Source organism: Etheostoma cragini, chromosome 10, assembly GCF_013103735.1.
Source record: "Etheostoma cragini isolate CJK2018 chromosome 10, CSU_Ecrag_1.0, whole genome shotgun sequence".
Taxonomy (NCBI): domain Eukaryota; kingdom Metazoa; phylum Chordata; class Actinopteri; order Perciformes; family Percidae; genus Etheostoma; species Etheostoma cragini.
The window spans coordinates 16,075,979-16,098,400 of record NC_048416.1 but is presented as its reverse complement, the minus strand read 5'-3'; the positions used below and the strand labels follow the sequence as shown (position 1 = coordinate 16,098,400).

Here is a 22,422-nt window from a genome sequence, read left to right as displayed (position 1 = left end):
CTTATTGAAGACTCAAGACAGCCATAACATTGTGATTTTCTACAAGTGTATGTACACTTTTGACCACAACTGTAGATAGGGAGTGGGATGTCTTCCACAACATCATTTCTTTCTACAGTGGCTCAGAAAAGACAAACCAAACACTAGAGAGGGCCTTTCACATGTTTACGTTCCCTGAAGGCCATTGTAGGTTCCCTACATGCTCAGAAAGGGAGGAGGAAGGGGCATTCCGTTGGATGCAATCCACAACCTCACTGCTAGATGGACAAATTTATACACATAGCTCCTTAAAGAGGATTAGAGTTTCAAATGGACAACTTTTATGAAATAGTTCTTAGGCGCCCTGTGAAATTTCCTTGTAAACAAACAAAAGTTAGGTTTACAATCTGTGTTACTCGCCAAACTGCATTGTGTGGATCCCTGGAAGGGTGACAAACTTTGAAATACATTGCCTTTCTAATAACACATCTGAAAAGCCTATATATATATATATATATATATATATATTTTTTTTTTTTAAGTAGCCCCATTTGGAATCATGCATTGTTTAAATCCCTGTTTACTTGCCAACAGTCTTCTTTCCTGCACGCACATGCACAAGATAAGCAAAACAGGGACCCACTCATAGGAAAACCGTTCTATAGGGATATGACAGGTGAAAACTCCAAAAGGGGGATTTGATTTTTGTTGGACTGCTGATGATAAACCTTCAAGGCGGGAAGGACGATTTTAGAAATGTAGCAAATGAATGCTACATGTTACTGTCTTAAAAAAAAACATGTTCCTGTTTTTTAACTTGAATGTTTAAAAATGTAGTCCATAATGAAAGTGTAGAGACTGGTCAGTAATACTCAAAAAGGGGCTATTATGGATGGTTGTTGCCACTTGTTGTTGTGTTAAGGATGTTCTCTGCATGAATAAAGTAACCTGGCAAGTTCGTCTGAAGGGCGTACAGTGGACATCTGTATTTATTTGAAATCTTATTAATTCAGTAAATTCAGAAACAACTTAAGACCTAAATTATTTTCTTTTTCTCATCATCCATGTATTTGATGAAATCAACAGCTAGAGTCCAGATGCTGTTTGAGCTGCTGGTTTTTGTTTCCATTACTGAAGAGACACAGACATAAGGGACTCTAAAACTGATGACAGTTTGCTGCATGCACGATCACAGCTGCAGTCCTTTTTATGTTGTTTTTCAACTACCTTAAAAATAACAATCTTGTTAAATATAAAAGAAAATATACAATATATAAATACTGCATACTTGTTGCACTACAGCTCAACAACAACAGCAACACAAGAGAGTAGCCTTTTGTGACGAGATGTGCTGCGTCTTCTAGCTTCAAACACGTTGGATTTCACCAGCTTGAAGGATGACGCACAAAGAGAAGAGGTTAGGGCACACATTGTGAGCGGACAGACAGTTGATTGATGTCATCTACGGTTCAATGGCGTTGTACATCGCGTGGTGTTTTCTTCATATTTGAGAATTGATCACAGATTGCTTTCTCTCACATTCCTTAACATCTGCATCTTAAAAAAGAACATATCTAATGAGAAGTGCAATCCCCCCCCCCCCCCCCCCCCCCCCCACAGTAATTTTGCATACTGTACACAATGTAATTTAATTTATTAATTTATGTTTTACATTAAATTATAATATAGATAAAGTAATCCACTAAGTCCAAATGAGCAAAATGGAGACTTCACACACTGCGCAGGCCTGTGGGCTCTGTAGGACTCCACCTTGTTGTACTCACCCACTTCCCCTTAACGGCCTGAAGACAGGAAGAGAAGAGAGGCAGAAGAGGAAGAGAGGCAAAGGGGGATGGGCTTGTTGCTTTCATTTAAATAAAAATAATACAGAAGTGAGAAGTTTAGCAGACACCCTCAACAAACACAGAGAGAGAGAGAGAGAAATATGAAGTGAATCAGAAAGACAAGACTCAGATAGAAAGTAGTACTACATGCAATCATGGCTCCTTGGAAGAGTACTACCACAGAGCGGTATGGTGTAGGTAAGTCAGTATGTCCTCACTTGAATTTCTCTTTGCGTGTGTGTGTGTGTGTGTGTGCGCGCATAAGTTTTGTGTGTCTCTGTTTAGTTGTGAAGGTAAACTCCATGCTGTGCACAAGGACAAGAAAAAATGATGCCTATCACTTCCTGCTTAACAGGATGTGAAACAGGTGCTAACAGTCTCACAGAACTTTAGGATACACACATCGGCTGTAATTTCCCCAAAAGAACTTGAATCCTAAAATCATATTTACCATTACACGTCAGTGCAACAGAATTTATAAGAGCTACAGTGGATTCTGTGTGGGATCCGAAAACTGATGGAAAAAAAGAGTCACAGTTAGTAGTCAGTCTTTGTGCGTTACACATTTTGTCGCACATAAGCAAGAAAAGAAATTGTTCTCGAGAAATACAACTTAAGGTTTGGAAAGATTAATTTTGGCACCAGGAACAAATCCTAGACGGTTAAAGTGCAACTTCTCAGGACAATCTGTAGTTTATCTGGTATGTGGGTTTAACATGGCCGAGCTGATCAGCATGTGTTGCCGTTAGATATGCCAGACAGACAAATTTAGCAGGAATACAGATTTCTGACTTCTAATACAGATTAGCAGAGGTTCACTGGCCTGTTGCAGACAATGCATTGATTTATTAGTTACTTGCAATAAGTCAGGCATATAGTTAGCTTTTTAAACGGTGAGTAAAGACAGTTTTTAAGTTCTACCGCTTTATGTCTCAAGATTGATGGTGAAAATGGCAATGCATTATATAAGCCATTTTGAATCAATTACTGATAAGATTATTCAATGAAGTGTTTATCTACTAACCAAATATATTTCTGGTCTGTGTAAAACTGTAACACAGGAAGTGGAGGAAGAAGGAAGGACGTTTTTTTTTTTTTTTTACTTTGAAGCCGTACGTCTGAATACTGTTTAAACCACATAATGGCATTCACTATGCACAGATACATTGCATTTTTAGAAGAATGATAAATCTCAAATAAAGAATTAGTCCAATATAGTGTGCACCCTTTTCTACAGTCAAAAGAATGTTATTTAATGTGTTTTGTAGCTGCTGTCATTGCTCTGCCTTGTCCTTTGCCATGTTGCTGCTGCTGCCTTGCTTATTCCTGCTGCAAAGACCTTTACTACCTCTGCTTGTGCAGTAAATCAAGGCTGTAACTGTAAATTATGCTCATTATTTATTGAGCTGCAGATTTATTTTTAGATTAATCATTTAGTTTATCAATTTTCAGAAAATAGTAAGAAATGTCCGTAATTTCCAGCCTATTTGACTTGTATTTAATCACATTTTTTTGTATCCTATATTTCATCTTTTTAATATAAATGTTATTTATTATTAAAATAAAAAATGTACTCTTTCTTAATTTATTCTTTTTTTTATTGTTTATTGATTTAAATGTTAATGGTGTTTTTTGCCTGTGGAAAGCACACTGTTTTACCTCGTTATTTGAAATGTGCTATGTAAATGAAGCTGCCTTGCCTTCCCATAATCAGCACATTTCCCCAGAGACCGAGTTGACATGTTAACATTTCTCGTTTTATTTTACCACTACAAAATAGGATTAGGGCCACATGTAAACTAAGTTCTGAGTTTAAAGTCAGAATTTTGACTTTATTCTCAGAACTCAAATGTTTCACATGTGGCTCTAATTCTCTTCCGCAGGCCACCAACAGTCCCAAACTCAAAGATATAAGAGTGGCCGTTTCCGACAAGAACAACTGCCACAGGTCATTAAACAACGGTCTATCAATCATCAGACTGTAACCATTTCTTTTTCAGTTAAGTGGAATTTTGTCGGCAAAGGAGAGAAGCAGCTTTCCCTCGAGATAGGAGATGTGGTCCAGGTCCAGGAGGTCTGTGATGGTAAGAAAACCTCAAAACATAAAAAATATTCTATTATTTTTATTATCGCATGCACATTGCATGTATGGTGCTCCTATAAACCTTTCTATGTACATATTTTTTAAACTTGTTTATCAGTGAAACATTTAATAAATGTTAATATTATAATACATGTGGCTTGTCGTAAAACAAAGTCCTATTTTCCCCATATTATAAACCAACTGCCTTGAACAAAATTGGAAATATTGGGAAAATGACCATGATAATGCTACTCTCAGGTTGTACTTACAGAGGTAAAGTAAAATCTGTTATCGATATGTCAGCATCTTTTGTCACTTATATTGTATACATTTCATTCAATAAGATATTGAGAATTTAAATACCTTACATGATAAATAACTTATATAGGTTTTATTAAGGTTTTTATTATGATGATGATGATGATGATGATGATGATGATGATTATTATTGTTGTTATTATTCTTATTATTATAGGCTATTATTTTATCAGTTGAAGATTGTATGCATCCTAGTTTGGGCTCTAGGTTTTAGTCCTCCAAGTCCTAGTCTGGACACTTTGATGTCATATGGCAATTTCACAGTCAATTTGTCTTTCAGGATGGTATAGAGGCTACTTGCTTAGGAACAGGGCCCAACGGGTAAGAACACACACACACACACACACACACACACACACACACACACACACACACACACACACACACACACACACAACATACACACACACACACACACATACACATGACTATGTATCACATTGATTTTTCCAGAAAGGTGACAATAACACAATGCATGACATTCAACAAAACTTTATTAAACTGTGTGATCTTTTCTAGTTTAGATTTCTGGATAGAAAATATAAGAGCTACCTCTGATTTATTTTGTTTTTATACATCTCCCCCACACATTTTCTCTCCAGGGAGTGTTCCCTGCCAGTTATGTCCATCTTAAGGAGGTCGTCATTGAAAACCGAGAGTGAGTGGTCTTACAGTAATCTTCATCTAATGCAAAAATATTTTGGGGGAATTTATATTTGTCATGTATGTGTGTGTGTGTGACTACAGAGGTGATGAGGTAGTGATGTCGTCAGAGATGCCCTTGGTGAAAGAAGTGACCACCACATTGAGGGAGTGGGGAAGCATATGGAAGCAGCTGTTTGTGGTAAAAACAAACATAAAACGCAAACACACTTTGTGCATGTGACTGTGTGTATGTCTGACTCTAACATCATACCTCTGCCTGTGCAGGTCAATAAACAGATACGTGTAAAGCAGGTCCAGAGGCTGATGTGGGAGCTAATGGAGTGGCGTTCCCAGCTCCTGTCTGGCACTCTGCCCAATGACGAATTCAAGGAACTCAAGCAGAAAATCACCTCCAAGATTGACTATGGCAACAAGTATGTATGCTCAAAAACAAAATCACGTGTTCACAATATGGTCATTGGTTGAAGCCAATCTTTCGGAACAAATTAGTTATCTCCCATCTCACCTACCTGTTTACGTCTTACAACATTTTCTAAATCTTCTCTCACTTATCCTTCTTTCCTCGCTTATCCTTCATGTCCCTTCACTCCTGTCTTCTTTCTTTCCCAATGTCCACCTCCACTTGTTGCCTTTTTTTGTCTTCCCAATCCTCACCTGAGCGGTATCTCTTAATCTTACCACAGGATCCTGGAGCTGGACCAGGTGGTTCGGGACGAGAATGGAAACATCTTGGACCCAGAGAGAGCTAATGTCATCAGTCTGTTTCGGGCCCACGAGGAGGCCACAGCCAAGATCAATGAGCGCATCAAAGAGGAACAGGTCAGGAAATGGATGAGAAAGGCAGTGCAGTGGGGAGCAGAAAAAAACAGAACTCAGGGGGGATGTGATAGCAGATGTTGCAATTACAATTTCATTTCTATGGCAACATATTTGATGTTGCTTTGATTGCACCAGACTTCCCAGAGACATGTACAATGGGATGAAATCAAAATTTGGTCATTTTATTTCATTTTTTTTATTGATTTCATTTATCATAAGAAAGTAGTCATATTAATTTATCTTTTATCTGCATGAAAATGCCATGGATAATACAGTTTACTTGATAATCACGTCTGCCAGCCAAGCCTAATTAAGAATTCAGTCCCTTACAAATTGGCTTGACCTCACATTTATTCATTAGATGAAGAGGATATACAGTACTCTATTATGAATGTCTTTTTCCATGATTTGCTTCTTTCTTACAAACCCACTATCTGGATGCCGCAGGGGGTACATCCAAGAACTATTATAAATTGTTATACCAGCCAACCAGATTTATCACAACCTTAAAATGAAGGCTTTTGGCTGGCAATGTATCCTGTTAAACCCTTGTCCCAAGTTAACCTCCTACAACTAATCTCTCTTGCAGTCCAACGTCCAGACGGAGCACAGCGGGATCTCAGCACGGATCCAATCTTCCCCCACCCACAGCCTCTACGTCTTTGTCAGGAACTTTGTCTGTCGCATTGGGGAGGACTCTGAGCTCTTCATGTCCCTATATGACCCCATCAAACAGACCATAATCAGGTGTCCTCTATTAGCTTCCCTCCCTAACCTCATACTGGTGTATTTTTTTCAGGTTGATTTGAGGATTTAAAGCCCCGGATTCATATGCTAGTTTAAATGTAAATACCTGATGTTAATGTTGAAGTCTGGCATATTCAATTTAACTCCCACTCCATGCATTTCAACAATTATGGGGTGTAACATTAAGTTACATTGAAATAGAATACAAAGTGCGTGACTAAAAACAGCTATTGTTGTTTGTTCTGAATTTAAATGTCAAGGTTTAAGATCATAAAATAAGTCATTTTCATCCATCAAATAAAGTAAAAATATGGGGAAATTAAGATGGAGTGGGTTTACATTAGCCTCCATCGTTAGTACTGATTTACTGAAATTAATGCAAATACTGTTGAAGTTAAGATTTTCTTTACCTCAGCTCCATCCCTCAGCTCAGCTGTCTTCCTCTCCTTCTATTTTTTTCTCTCTCATTTATCATCTCTCATTCATTGTTGAACCCATTAAATTAGAACAATGGGATGCCAAATATAAGAATACAGAAAACACTAATTATAGGACACTAAATAGTGACTGGCAGTGTTATGAGTGCGCCTGACAGTGCTCATGCTAATCCCTGTCACTCACTGTCACACTGGGGTATATCTTGGTCCCAGCCACTGAAGCCAGAGCATTAAGATAGATAGACCAAGATCAATCATGTTTTCCTCATCCCTACCATCGTTCAATCGTCTCTGACTGTCTTGGCATTCGTCCTGGTTTCAATTGCTCTTATTATGTTTGTTTGATTGGTTAAATGCTTGGCCTTTTTCCTTTTGTCCTACCCATTCCCTCACACAGGTGTTTATGTGTATGTGTGTGTTCCTATTCATCCCACTGTCAGCATCTGGCACATGCTTGCATGTCAGGAAAATCTTATGGGGAATAGAGGGCTTGTATTTTTAGCACTTCAGTCTAAATTGATATGCAGCTGCGTTGAGGAACAATCCACTGTCAGCTTATGACTGAAACATTTGAGCTTAATTTTTTCTAGAAATCATGTAGATTCACGTCAGAAAACTGCACATAGCATGCCAATGTACACCTTAAAGGGGAACTATGCAGTTTTTTTAGCCTAATTTACCTTAACTGAACAGCTTCGGAGTCATTGGAATGGTTAAATGCTTTTTTTCAGGTTGAATGGTCGTCGACTCGCTTCCCCCTAGCACCCATGTAAGCCTAAAAACCACCCTTGCAACTTTGGGCCGGCCTCAGTATCAGAAAGTATTGCGTGATATCAGGTCTCGCGATGTAAGGAATTGCTTTAAGGCACTGCACACATAGGCCTACACGCCTTTATTCAGGAACCAACTAGCTACAAAAGCAAATAAACAAGGGAGTGATGGAGATTTTTACATGGCATAAAAGAAGCTCAAAGATAGGAAAGAATTGGCGGAGGAACAGAGAAGGAGGAAATGGCAGACTGACCAAGCGAGGAGTCAGACACAAGTAAACATAGTAGCTGCCAAATATCTATTCCAAAGCTGTAGGGGGAGCTCTATAGAGAAACCTGCAAGCAAAAGCAAGAAAACAGCAAAGAAATTGTGAGAACTGCATAGAACCCCTTTAAAATGAGGGAGGCAAACAGTCCAGCTTTATCTGGACCAAAGACTCACTCAGTCCTGACTTGGACAGAGATAGTATTTCTATCTTTTTGTTTCATCCCTTCCTACAGGTGAAAAAGTTTCCGTCATGTGGATTGAGATTATTTTTATTTCAAATGCAATCTTTATTACTATGTTTGTCTAAATATTTAAATAGTGTGTATTATTGCTTTGTGCAGTGAGAACTACTTGGTACGCTGGGGCAGCAAAGGATTCCCCAAGGAGATTGACATGCTCAACAACCTGAAGGTTGTCTTCACAGTAAGTGACCACAAGAGAGCACTAGCACACTGTCTCTAGCACTACAGACACTCTACTGTTTAGGAGTGAATGGATGGATTTTCTTTCAGAAGATGGCATTGTGTTTTCATTTTCTCTTTTCTACTTAACCTTATATGTTCCAACTCCTTTTTTTTCTCCTTCTTTTCTTCTTTGTATATCTTATTCTCACTTCATTGCTATAATTGTTCTCTGTTTTTTTTATACCAGGACCTGGGAAACAAGGACCTGTGCAGAGAAAAGATTTTTCTGATCTGCCAGATAGTGAGAGTGGGCAGGATGGACTTGAAAGAGACAAACAACAAGAAGTGCACTCAAGGCCTGAGGCGGCCATTCGGGGTGGCAGGTACTTAAAGATCAGCCAATAAAACATTGTTTTGGTTAATAGGGCTGCTAAATTACCAATCCAAGTGTTCAAGCAATGTGCAAAGTATAGTACTTAGTTAGTAGACTATAGCTTTTTTTGTAGCCTCTCTCTTATAGCTTCAGTATGTATGTGCCTCATTCCACTGCCAAATGTCACCCGTTTAGTCAACAATAACGGCCTTTAGTTGCTTCTGCAGTCATTTGTTCCCTCAAGGCCAGAGCAATTTTCTCTGATTTGTCTGCTGCAGATGCTTTTGCAGGTATTACCAGCCATATTTACACCTGGGAGCTTAGATACGGTCACCTTTCTCATCTCAACGAAACTAAAACATTGATGGTGACTGTCCACTATTTTCTTTCCTACTGTTTAGGCTGTAATTGCTCCCACAGGCTCAACACAGTTGTCTATATCCTCAATTACCTCAGAAACCAGCTATCAGGATTTGTACAGTAGTCTGACCTGTCTTGCTAGACTAGTGTGTGATAGAAATTATTATACAACATGTTTACAGAGGCTGTGATTTTGTGTTAACTGATGTGAATCTACATCAGACATGACTGTAGCATTTTGTAAATTTTTCCTCATCATTTTTCAGACATATTTGTTTACTTTTTCTTGGCAGTTATGGACATTAGTGATCTCATCAAAGGGAAGATCGAATGCGATGAGGAGAAGCAGTTTTTCATCCCGTTTTTCCCGTATGTCCTTTTTCCCCCTCCATGACTCACAAAGCCTCCCTGTAATTAAATAGCAATATTGCAATTTTGTGTGTGAAGGTTTCAGCATCTGCACAATTTTATGTATTTCAAGTGCATAAGTTTGTGTTTGTGTGTTGGCTCCAGTGTAGTTGCTGAGAATGACTTTCTCCACACCTTGCTGAACAAAGTGACAGCATCACGAGGAGACAGTGCTGGACAAGGTACTGTTTTGAACTTACAGGCTTCTCCCTTTGTTTTCTTTTGTGATTATTCTGCCAAGTTTAGTGGTCCTGTGCACACGAAAGGTTCCCAATCCATTGTGTATGCTGCAGTCGTTTGTGGTCAGGCAAAATGGCCATTTCTCATCATCTCTCTATGCTGTGCTTTGTTGGTTAGAATAAAGGACAACATTATCCTGATGGATGGCATGTGCCCTCGAGCTGATGTTTTCATAATACTTTATTTCTCTGTAAATTGGCGTCTGCTGCCCGCTACCTCATGTTAATGGCTCATTTTGACAGCCCCTAAGGGTGACACGGTCTTGTTCCACATAGAGTAACCCCACATGTTGGACGGCACTGTCATATGCCTCAGCTTTTATCTTTCCTGTCGCTACTGAAAGCCCTGGGCACAACCTAGATAGGAAAGGAGCACCCATACGAGCAGATATGGAACGAGCATGTGAGGCTGCCAGATGTCTGTTCTTAACATTACTCACCCCTAAACTCTCCTTCCTTTTACTTTACTTTACACACACACACACACACACACACACACACACACACACACACACACACACACACACAGTAATCCCCGTAGGTACTGTATGTGGTTAGCCTTGAAAATGTGGGTTTGTGACATAGTCTAGATCTCCCCAACTATGAATTTCCCTAAAATAGCTCACTCTTTTCCCATGTTCTTTGTTTATACTTTCTCACATAATTTCTTTGAAAGCTTTAAGAGCCCACATTGGTTAGGACTAAATTCCTGCCTATTAGAACATTTTTACATCCCTTTCGCAAAAAGGAGACCAACATTTTAAAGTATTATTGATTACAATCTAGTCTGTAAGAACAGCAAATATTTTCACATCCCCACTTCACCTTGGAACACTTTAACATTATGCTCCCCATAGATAAGCACTAGCATTTACACAAAGTGGATCTCACATTAAGTTCAGCTCTCACACTGAATGTTTCAGGGTTTCTGTAGGTAATTTTTTTAAATTCACTTTTAACAGCACAGGGCCTCGAAACGCTTTATTTATTTATTTTGCTTTAATATGAACTTACTTACCTGCAGAAAGAAATAAAAACTCCTCTCTAGATCCATCATTTAAAATAGCCTGTAGTAGCTGCTATTTTTTTATGTAAATGTACTTAGATGTATTGATATTTGGTTCCGCAAAGTTCTGTGAGATATTAAATGTGTCTCTCTAATCGCTACACATACTCTTTTGGAAGCTGTTTAGGGTGATCCATTTTGGTCACTATTAAAGTACAACAGAAGGATGTTTCTCACTTCCAGGCCTTTGACACTGTAGAGTTATGTTGGTCCCACATGAGTGAATAAGCAATACATTAGGAACTAGTTGCTAAGGAATTTAAGATGCTGAAGATGAAGGATGAAGGTTGATGAAGGTTCTTTACGGATGATGGACATCCTATTATGTAAATCCCGCAACGAAATGGAGTTTCTATTCAACTTGTTAACTTAACTTACGCTTAACTCTTCTTACTCTTACTCTATTACTTTTCAAATTAACGACCCATTTAAACGTAGCTGCATACGTTAGACAATATGTGCTATGCATCAGTCGGTCATTTGTACAAAGGGTCACACGTCCTGAGTTAATTCTGAGTCTCGTGATTGTGTAAATGCTCTGTCAGGAGGCTAAGAATATGTATTTTTAAGAGAAAACGCTTAAAAAATCCAGTTCTTAATAAGTCCCTGAGGGTCTACTAAATGTATACTGGTAAAACATGAATTCATAGCCTACCGTCCTTCTCTTCCTCAAACTCCCTCCAGGTCTGTGGGTGACTATGAAGGCTCTGGTCGGGGACATAGTTCAGATTCGGAAGGAATACCCTCACCTGGTGGACCGCAGCACTGTGGTGGCCCGCAAGCTGGGCTTCCCAGAGATCATTATGCCGGGAGATGTTCGCAATGACATCTACCTCACCTTACAAGGTGGTGACTTCGACAAATACAACAAGACGACACAGAAAAACGTGGAGGTCATCATGTGGGTCTGTGATGAGGAGGGCAAGGTCATACAGGTGAGCAGCATGAAGAGATGAGGTTGAGGACGCACAGAGCGTGTCAGTGTATAAATTGGATATATGTAAACAGGGATGGAATTGCGCATCCCTGTATAGTTTAAGGGAGGGTGTGCATGTGCAGAATTGTGTGTGCGCACGTACCGCATGTGTAGTGTTTAAGAGACTAAGGTGGTATGGGCCAGTGAGCAAACACAGCCCTGATCAAGCGCTTATTCACCTTCTCATAGACAGGGGCACATTGAGGTGGCTTTATTCCAGAATGAAAATCCATTTTTGGCATACCTGTATGTGTGTGTGTGTATACACACACACACACACACACACAGACAGACACAGACAGACACAGACAAACATAAACATAAAATCCTTCAGCTCAATATGACATGTACTTTTTATCTTTCCCTCTTTCCTAGAACTCAATCTGTCTGGGAGCAGGGGATAAGGCAGTCAGTGAGTACAGATCTGTCATCTACTACCAAATCAAACAGCCCCGCTGGGTGGAGACAATTAAGGTTTGTCTTTGTTGTAGAGGAAGTTGCAGAGCTAACAATTCAAAAGTATTGGTGGAAGAATTTTACCTCTGTCTTTAAAACATATTTTTTTTTCAGTTTCCATGAAGCTATATGTTTGTATAGCATTTGCATTCCACATTTCAGACATAACTTAAATAAAAAATAAACCCCACATTTCATGGTATACCTGTAAAATGTGAAAATACGTGTTCATTTTAAATATATTCTACAATAATGTGTCCTCCAGGTGGCAGTCCCTCTGGAAGAAATGCACAGAATTCATTTACGCTTCAGGTTCAGACACCGCTCTTCCCAGGAGTGTGAGTATCAGCCTCTCTTCCTCTGCATGCCATCTCACACAGTCTCCTCCACTCTGAGCATTTTGGGACAATGAAAGGACCGAATGATTGGAAGCAATTTGGGAAATGACCCTGAGCATCTTTATGCACACTTGATTATACAAATCAGTAGTCATTCTTCCTCCCATGCCTGGATTCTCCCCCTCCCTTCTCTCTTTCTATTTCCCTGATGTGTTTCTCCCCTGACCCTCCCTCTTTCTGTCTACAAATCCGTCTCCTCTGTCTCCAGCCAAGGACAAGAGCGAGAAGAACTTTGCCATGGCCTTTGTGCGCCTGATGAAGGACGATGGGACAGTTCTACAAGATGGACTGCATGACCTTGTAGTCTTCAAGGTACAAAACCAAAATGGAACTATTTCAGAAAGGAAACACAAATAAAGAGTAAATGAGACACATTTCAGCTCACTGAAAACCTGAATCATTTAAAAGTGGATGTGCAACTTATTTATTGTCAACCAAATTCCACCCCTCTTGATCCCACCAGACTTATGCATATGCTAAAGCTCCTCTGAGAATAATAAATGAAACAGTGAGGTCACACCTCATTGCTTTTGTTAGACCAACCCGTTGGATTTGGAATAGCCCAACTACAATATACCTGGAATCTTTTTTAAGAGGCGTGTCAAATTAAATTACTGACTCACCAACTGGTGGTTAATCATTTTTTTGACATCATTCATGGTCAGACATGAACCAAAAGGAAAGATTATTCTAACTGTACACCAGCTCAGTGCCATTCACCACCTAATTCTGGCAGTTATATAAAAGTGAATTAAAAACGAATGATACACTTTACAAGTCCCTGAAGCATACTGCACTATTTGCTTGAAACATGGTAGAAAAAGGCAGATACACTGTTTGTCTGAAATATACTGTATAAACCAGGGGTCTTCAATCTTTTTAGGCCTAAGACCTATAACTGAAAGAAAGATAAAGCAGAGGCATCCTACTACATGTTGTATAATTGAGATGCATATTAAACTGGGCCTACAATGATGTGTAGGGCAGCCAAAACCTACACATACTTTTGCATGGTGCAACTAACCTATTAACTGTATGTGTGGATGGCTTCCTAAATGGCTGCCTTAGAGGTCAGTAAGCCTATCATAAATGTTGTGATAAAATGAAAGGCAGATATATCTTTGCTAATAAGATTTTGGATTCATGTTTATGTGTATTTTCAGACATATTTTAACTTTTGGAAAAAGAAAAGAAAAAAGAATCAAACAATGGTTTGGTGGCCCTCCTGTAGTTACTCTGAAGACCTAATAGTGGTCTTGGACCCCATGTTGAAGATCTCTGGTTGTTATAACCATTCTCAAAGCCGTTATAGACACAGTGAGTCTGGACAGGAGATTATGACCACGCAGGTTGAGTGAAGCCAAATAGATTTCCTGCCAAATGAGCCTAAGCTAAGATTGAATCCCCCTATTGATTAAATGCCAAACGCAATGAAGATTAATTACTCGTGATTCACTCAAAGACCAAATGGATGGTCCGCATGTGCCCTCTTTCTCGATTATATCTCGTTATCCCTGCATTCCTCTCGATCTCTGTGCCACTCATGGCTTAAATCTCTTATTCCCTGCTTTTGCCCACCCACTCACTCATTATTACGTACTACTTTAGAATTAAATAGGGCAGAGCTGAGGTTTGAGGCTGGAATTAATCTATGACCTGAAGATGGTAAATTTATTTATGAAAAATGTAATTTATGATCACGTAAACAAAGCATAAAATCAATATGCCAAGATATCCTGCATCTTTCCCTTATATATTTTTCCCTTATTTGTATTCACTCTAGCTTTTAGCACCGTAAGCAAGTAAAATACTGTACCAATGATTCGTTTTGTTTATGTTTGTGCTCAAATTTTTCTGTCATGTCCCCAGCATTTCTAAAGTTATAAGTTTACAAACCAAAGTTGAGTTAGGTAGCGGTAAATAAGGCATAGTGATCATAGAGGATTACTGCTGTGGAACTGGCAACTTCAGCTATTGTTTGTCATTTCCTCCTTCAGGGTTCACTGATAAATCACTGCAAGTCTAACAAACCCAAGTGTCTTTTTCTCCCGTGTTCCCTTGACTAAACACAGAAAATAAAATTCTTGTCTCAATACTGCTGCGAAAGCTACCAAACATCTGTTTTATTAGCAAGATGTAGCATTACTGGTGTGTCAACGTTATTAGTTTGAAAATAACTCCCTCACATTTTCCTCTCAGGGTGACAGCAAGCGCATGGAAGATGTGAACTGCTACTTGTCGTTGCCCTCAACCCGCCACCACCACAGCGACCCCCACAAGGTGGCAACGCTGAGCCGCAGCTCCAGCAGCGTGTCAGGCAGTGGAGGCCTGTCAGTCAGCTCTAGAGACAGCTTCACCATTTCCACCCTGGTCTGCTCCACCAAACTCACCCAGAACGGTAGGTGTATTTGATTGTTGTTTGTATGTGTGTGTGTGTGTGTGTGACAGGTGCTACAGTGTTCAAATAACACCTTTGTAACATTGGGCGTAAAGCTACTCAAGAGACTTGGCAGGCTAAAATATTTTCATTCAGAAACACAAGCGCCCTTCTACACAAAAAGGTTGATGAAAGGTTAGGGTAGAAATTATGAGGAGCAAGGTGTTTGAAAATTAAACCTGACACTTCAGAAAACATGAATTAACATATTCTTTCAACAGAGTAATAAGGCCAGGCCAAGGCAATGAATCATCTGTTGGCTATGAAATTGGTAGAGGACATATCTAAAATCTGAAATCCCTACTGGTTCATAATACATACCATCTTCTCTTGGGCTAAATGGTTAGAAACCCATTGACTTGGTGGTGTAATGCAGGTAACCTGCAACCCTGTCTGACCTCATTAGGCCAAGTGTTATTTTTAGGTTTTATGCTAAACGTTGAGTCATGATGACGAAAGGTTGAGACAAGGTTAAAGGAGACGTCCAGCTAATTAACAATGAGTCAACAGTATGTTAATTGTGGGGGAATATCCAGCTTGCGAACTCATGCTATGTAAGTTCAGACAGTGGTACCCCAGGTCTCATTTATTCAGGTCAGTGTCCAACATAACAGCAGTAGGTCATAATCTGTCTCAGGCAGAGGAGTATTTCAGCTCTATGTTTCCATAGATGACGGGAGATGTAACCGCTGAATGATAACACAGTGCTGCCTCAAGCTCTCCCATCCTTCCAAGGTCAGGAGAGGAATTTAACACATCTGTAGGCTCTAGGCTCTACTGCAATATTGTCAGACTGGCATTGTTTTTGGTCTGTGCTGAGGAGGAAGACAGGAACTTCAGAAATTGGGATGGCACTATACTGTGCTGTTTAATCCTAAATTCTCCTAGGCCGAGACGCCACTAAATGCTTCTGTGTAAGTCATTAAAGTCTCCCGAACATTTATCTGAATAGAAGTTGTGCTGCTCCAGAGTTTTTCCATAACATGAATTAGGTTAATCCGAACTACTAGAGGGTATGTGTGATGTGTTATGGTCATGGTATATTAAGCACAGTATAGGGGGAACTGTGTGTATACATGGTTTCAGTGGTGAGGAGTGTTGTCATTTTGTCCTACACACTCTGGCAGGCAGACACACACCCGCACACCTACATACATTTTAGATAGTAAGGTGCATCAGGCACAGGTGCAGTGTAACAGCTGTTACTGAGGAAGCCAGTCCATCACTATAATGAACATTATCCTGCAATATTAATCACCTGCACCAGTCACACACACGCACACACACACACACACACACACACACACACACACACACACACACACACACTCTCAAGCCTTTATGCACACTGTGTTTTTTGGGCCCACCCACCAGATGTGCGTCTTGGCTTGGTGAGTCAGAAATTATTGGACAGGAAAAGCAGAGAGCTCGATGCGGGCAGCCCTACGGAGAACTGGAAATCTGCCCCATGTCAAACTGTAGTAGAATTAATGACAGAAACTGTGGATTTCAATATTCAGCTGAAAGTCTCACTAAGCAGAGGTACAGGGACTGTAACTATAACAAATTAGTACTTGATTACTTATAAATTACTTGACAAATTGTTACTTTGTGGCAATCAGAGATGAACTTTATAGAATATGTATATATGTCCATATAATATAATATTTTATTAGGTTTGCAGCTAACTATTACTTTTGTTGTGGATCAATATTAAATAGTAGATACATTTATCCTCAACAAAACAGAAATGCCCCTCATTTAGGACACTGTATATGAAAGATACTTTTGTAAAGCTCAAAATAACTTTAGAGATCTTTATTTTTTAAATATACACACGCACACACACACACACACACACACACACACACACACACACACACACACACACACACACACACACACACACACACACTCTCAGTGTGGCCCAAAAGTTTAGGTACCCCAGGTAAAAATTTGTATTAATGTGCATAAAGAAGCCAAGAAAAGATGGAAAAATCTCCAAAAGGCATCAAATGAAGGATTAGGCATTTGCATAATATGTCACAACAACTTAGATTTTATTTCCATCATTTACACTTTCAAAATAACAGAAAACAAAAAATGGCGTCTGCAAAAGTTTGGCCACCCTATGGAGTTAATCACAGTTTGGAAACGCTTCTTTTTCAATTTTTGTTTGAAGTATCTTCACCCATTCGTCCTTACAAAAGTCATCTAGTTCTTTGAGATTTTTTCGGCTGTCTGTCATGCACTGCTCTTTTAAAGTCTATTCATAGATTTTAAATTTAGTTGAGGTTAGAAAATAGTGAATGCCATGGCAAAACCTTCAGTTTACGCCTCTTGATGTAATCCAATAAATTTGAGGTGTGTTTAGGATCATTATCCATTTGTAGAAGCCTTCCTCTCTTTAATTTCAGCTTTTTCACAGATGGTATCAAGTTAGCGTCCAAAATTTGCAGAAATTGTATTGAATCCATTTTTCCTTCCACTCGTGAAATGTTCCCTGTGCCACTGGCTGCAATACCACCCCAAAGCATGATTGATCCCCCCATGCTTAACAGTTGGACAAAGGTTCTTTTCATTAAATTCTTTGCCCTTTCTTCTTCAAACGTACCTTTGCTCATTCTGGCCAAAAAGTTCTTAACCTCATTGGTCCGCAGAACTCCACAATGCATCAGGCTTGTCTATGTTCATTTGCAAACTTCAAACGATTTTTGTGGTAAGGACGTAGAAAAGGTTTTCTTCTGATGACTCTTCCATGAAAACCATATTTGTACAAGTATCTCTTTATAGTCGAATGGTGTACCACAACTCCGCTGTCTGCCAGGTCTTTCTGGATGGATTGTGCAGTCAAACGTGGGTTTTGACTTGCTTTCCTCACAACCCTGCGAGCTGTTCTGTCTGATATTTTTCTTAGTCTTCCAGATCTTGCTTTAACTTCCAGTGTTCCTGATGATGGACATTTCTTAATTACATTCCAAACAAAGGATATTGGCTCCTGCTTTGTGAATGTTACCTATTTTCAGTTCCAGTTTTCTAGACAACTGCTTAGAAGAACCCCTGGTGCTGATTGTTGGGCCAAGGTCAGATGATTCTGGGCATTTAACACCTTAAGATTGACATCATCTAGTCTTTGCAGATGATGATTGAGAACAATCCATGACACTGTCAGGTCTCAGCTTTCCAAAGGAGGTGGTGCATGCCATAAACTCTGCAGGGTACCCAAACTTTTAGACTCCATTCTTTAGTTTTCTGTTATTTTGAAAGTGTAAATGATGGAAATAAAATCTAACTTTTTGTGTCATGTTGAACGAACGTCTAATCTGTCATTTGATGCCTTTTGGCAATTTTTCCATCTTTTCTTGGCTTCTTTATGCACATTAATACAAATTTTTACCCGGGGTGCCCAAACCTTTGCCCCCGCAACCCAATATTGGATAATTGAGATATTGGCTAATTGTTTCAGCTTTAATTTCAGTACAGTGTAACTGCTTATTAACTTTGATTTCTAATCTTATCATCTTTTGCATTATATTAAAAAGTGCCAAGTCACTGACAGGTTATGTCAGTCTAACAGTTTATATGTATTTTGTGCAACACAGGAGGATACACCCATTGTTAAAGGAAAAAACTGTTTTGAAAAAGTACATGACAGAAATTGACATTCTCCAACAAAAAATACATGTCCATTACAATAGCCTCGATCAGCATCCACTCTTAAGCAAGACAGCGGCATTTAAGACAGCTAAACAGAAAATGTACTCTGTGTGTGTCTCCTCTCCAGTGGGCCTGCTGGGGCTGCTCAAGTGGAGGACCCGACCCGAACTCCTCAGAGAAAACCTGGAGAAACTCAAAATTATTGATGGAGAGGAGGTGGTCAAGGTCAGTGGTGTGGATACAAGCCTGTCTTAGCAGAAGTCTGTGTCTCTGTGTGTGTGTGTGTGTGTGTGTGTGTGTGTGTGTGCGCGCGTTCTCACACAACCTCTCCGCTGTCTGTCTGTATGTGTGTGTATAGTTTCTGCAGGACACTCTGGATGCCTTGTTCAACATCATGATGGAACACTCTCAGACTGACGACTACGACATCCTTGTTTTTGATGCCTTGGTGAGTGTGTGGTTTGTGTTTACCTGGATAATGTTGTGTGTGTTACACTGTGTGTGTGTGTGTGTGGCTTGTCAACAGATGCAGCTGATTTCATGACAAGCTGTTTCTGTGCATATCGAGTCTGACATCTTTGCGTCTACCTATCCATCTTTCTCCAAATAGACTTGTCTATCGTATGATTGTACTTAAATTCTTATCTGCCTTGTGTCTACAGCTATGTAAACAAGTAACCCACCGCATTCTGTTTCTCCCTTTTGTCTGCCAGATATACATCATAGGTCTGATCGCTGACAGAAAGTTTCAACACTTCAACACAGTGTTGGAGGCCTACATCAAGCAGCATTTCAGCGCTACACTGGCCTACAAGTAGGTTACTTCATGGATCACAGCCCACTTACTTTCATGTCATTCTGTTACTTTTTGTATGCGCTTCCTGAATGAGAGAAGACAATGAAAGGCATAATTGTTTTTTTACCATGAATGTCTTACATCAGAAGTTTCTACAACTTTTCTCAACAGAAAACTTAATGTGAATGAGACAAAGAAAGGCACATTTATATTTACATTTTAAGCAATCCTACTATGAAAGCACCAACAAGACAAATATAAACATTGTAGGCAAGATACATATAAGTAGACTGGGTAAACCCCGCCCACTCTGCCGGAAATTTGATTTTGCCCTGCAGCTCGGTCTGGAAACCTGCATGTTTAATTCTCCTGCTTCAGATCACAATTTTGCTTTTGAGCTTGGCTTGGTCTGGGTATAGCCAGACCAACACTTAAGGTGGATAAGAACCAAATGTAATAAGTAGATAAATCTCAGTTGCAAATCAGTATGCTGATGCAACCATCCTTTTAATGTCTTGATTAAGCAAATACATCTTCTTATTAAATCTGCCACACTCACTGAGCTCCATTGGCTATTTAAGGTTTGTATAATTTTACTCTGGGCTCCATAAAATGCCAGGTGAGTACTTAATTAAGGTTTGACAGTGTTAGACTTCATGTCATCAAAGATACAAAAAACATACCAAACTTATTTTGTGTGAAATAGGCACATAAGAAGTGCATCAGCGATGTTCTCTACATGATCTTCCATGAGGCAATTCTGCCGCCTCTTTGAAATTATGATTAGATTATCTCAATATTACTTTGCCAACAAGTTAAAAAAAAAAATCCCGACAATTGGTTGTCCCTTTCGGAATCAAATGGAGATGTGCCATTCGCCATGCCATAGGTATACGAGATAAACCTTTTGTGGTAAATTGTCCCCTGAAGATCTAACATTAATACATCGCTGTATCCATCTGCCAGCCACTGGATGTGTGTGTTGGCCTTTGGAGCACTTGACTGAACAGGATTAGAGTTTTAGCCCTGCCTCTCTGTGGAGTAGCAGCTAAAGCACTCAGGCATGAACACCAAACACTTGTATCTGCTTCTTACTCCCTGTTAATTCACTTAACTTGATTCAGTGGGCACTAGAGACAACATTTGTTAGCTTTGCCAAAACTTCAGTTAGGAAATTGAAAGCATTTCTGACTCTTCCTGCTCTGTTAACTGCCTTTTTGGCTCTTGCTGTCTCTGCTTCACTCCATCTACTCATCTGTCCCTCCATCTCTTCCCTCCCCTGCGAGTTTGTTGGTGTTCACCCTCTTTAAGAGGGTCAACGCAGCTTAACGCTGTTCAGCCTAGAGGCTATTATGTAAAACTCTTTAATTCCCTCTCACTACATTTTAAACTCCATATCTCTTGTATTCAAAAAAGAATAAATCCTCCTGGGCTTGCCTTTAAGCCATTCACCAACACAAAACCAGGGAAGACAGAGGTTTCGTAATGTTGGTAATAATTTCAAGGCCATCTTGCAGTGAGGCCAGATTAGAGTTAATTTTTAAGGAGACTTTTACTGTTTAAGAGGATTGGGTAGTTTTAAACCAGTTAGTAGGTGATCTCTTGCTGCCATATCCTGGAAATAGAGCCACCACAAAGCCAAAAGTCTACACAGTGTTATGAATATGCTAGTATTGAATGTCATAGGGATTATACAAAGATTGGGCAGAGAAATGCTGGTAGGTCATAAACTTGGACTGAACTTTGTGCCACCCACAACCCTAAATGCTTTGACACACTAGAATATATTTGTGTCTAAAGACGGATGTGGGTTGCGGATGTGTTGGAGGATTTTTTCACCATGCATCTGAGGGCAAATAAAACTATGTGTGAGCTGCGTGAAAGGTACATCTGTTGAGGTGTGAAAGACTATTTTGCCATTTTTTCACCTCCACATCCCTGCCAGTCTTCGTGCCTTTAGTTCTGTAACTCTCACTCTGTTGCACTCTGTCTTTCTGCTCTATGGAAGTGAAAAATAGAGTTGGTGATTAATTCTTCAACTTGTGGAGCGTCAGAAAAGGAATGACAATTCTGTCTGAATGATTTTGATTTTTTATCTCCTTTTTCTCTCCTCTTTCTGCCTGGATTTGTTTTCCTCCCCCAACCCTCTCTCTTTCTCATCTCTTTCTCATATCACTCTCAGAAAGCTGATGTCGGTGTTGAAGAGGTATCTGGATGTGTCCAGCAGAGGGGAACAGTGTGAGCCTATCCTCCGAACCCTTAAAGCCCTCGAGTACATCTTCAAGTTCATCGTCCGCTCACGCATGCTCTACTCCCAGTGAGTGTTTGTGGACTGATCATTATGATAATTACTACTAATTTCGTTTGGACCTACAGTGATGTAAATAGAGATCCTTGAACACACACAGGGCCCAGTGACACTGCAGGAGTAATCGTTTTTGACAGCTCCGTGATAAAAGGCTGCTGATTAAACAACATTGCTAATAAGCATTGTTGATGAAGTGCAGCATCTGAATAAGAGCTAATGACAGGGCAGGGCTTCTGGGTAGCCCACAAAACACCAGACAGACACGGTTCCTGCAGGAGAGACTTATGACACCCAGTGTGCTGAGCCAAGAGCTGCACCATACGATAAATGTAAACACCATTTATAACTGCAGTGCAAGAACTGATGCTGACAGATCAGAAATATGATATACAACAAGTGTTATGTGTCTTTCCTATGGCTTACTTGAGTACCTGTGTGTGTCTGTGTGTTTCTGCTATATAAGACCCAATTGTGTACATAATTGAGTTCTAGTCCAAGTATGCAATGTGTGGATTGTAATGTGTATGTTGTTATTGTGTTAGAAGCGGTGTAGTAATGGTTGTATAACTGAGTTGAGAATGTGTGTGTGTGTGTGTGTGTGTGTGTGTGTGTG

General features: G+C 39.7%; 1 protein-coding gene across 1 annotated transcript in view; it reads left to right on the top strand.

Annotated features, from left to right (window-relative positions):
• The first annotated feature begins 1,777 nt into the window (after window positions 1-1,777).
• Window positions 1,778-22,422, top strand: part of LOC117951605 (dedicator of cytokinesis protein 2) — a 93,053-nt gene continuing 72,408 nt past the window's right edge. Inside the window, exons 1-21 of the mRNA XM_034883379.1 lie at window positions 1,778-2,021; window positions 3,824-3,907; window positions 4,505-4,545; window positions 4,827-4,882; window positions 4,972-5,068; window positions 5,155-5,303; window positions 5,574-5,709; window positions 6,299-6,456; window positions 8,273-8,354; window positions 8,583-8,718; window positions 9,362-9,437; window positions 9,582-9,658; window positions 11,466-11,716; window positions 12,133-12,231; window positions 12,479-12,551; window positions 12,820-12,923; window positions 14,811-15,009; window positions 18,833-18,930; window positions 19,064-19,153; window positions 19,419-19,519; window positions 21,684-21,818. Coding sequence (XP_034739270.1) covers window positions 1,979-2,021; window positions 3,824-3,907; window positions 4,505-4,545; window positions 4,827-4,882; window positions 4,972-5,068; window positions 5,155-5,303; window positions 5,574-5,709; window positions 6,299-6,456; window positions 8,273-8,354; window positions 8,583-8,718; window positions 9,362-9,437; window positions 9,582-9,658; window positions 11,466-11,716; window positions 12,133-12,231; window positions 12,479-12,551; window positions 12,820-12,923; window positions 14,811-15,009; window positions 18,833-18,930; window positions 19,064-19,153; window positions 19,419-19,519; window positions 21,684-21,818 — 2,285 coding nt within the window. The 5' untranslated portion in view covers window positions 1,778-1,978. The remainder of the gene's footprint in view (window positions 2,022-3,823; window positions 3,908-4,504; window positions 4,546-4,826; window positions 4,883-4,971; window positions 5,069-5,154; window positions 5,304-5,573; window positions 5,710-6,298; window positions 6,457-8,272; window positions 8,355-8,582; window positions 8,719-9,361; window positions 9,438-9,581; window positions 9,659-11,465; window positions 11,717-12,132; window positions 12,232-12,478; window positions 12,552-12,819; window positions 12,924-14,810; window positions 15,010-18,832; window positions 18,931-19,063; window positions 19,154-19,418; window positions 19,520-21,683; window positions 21,819-22,422) is intronic.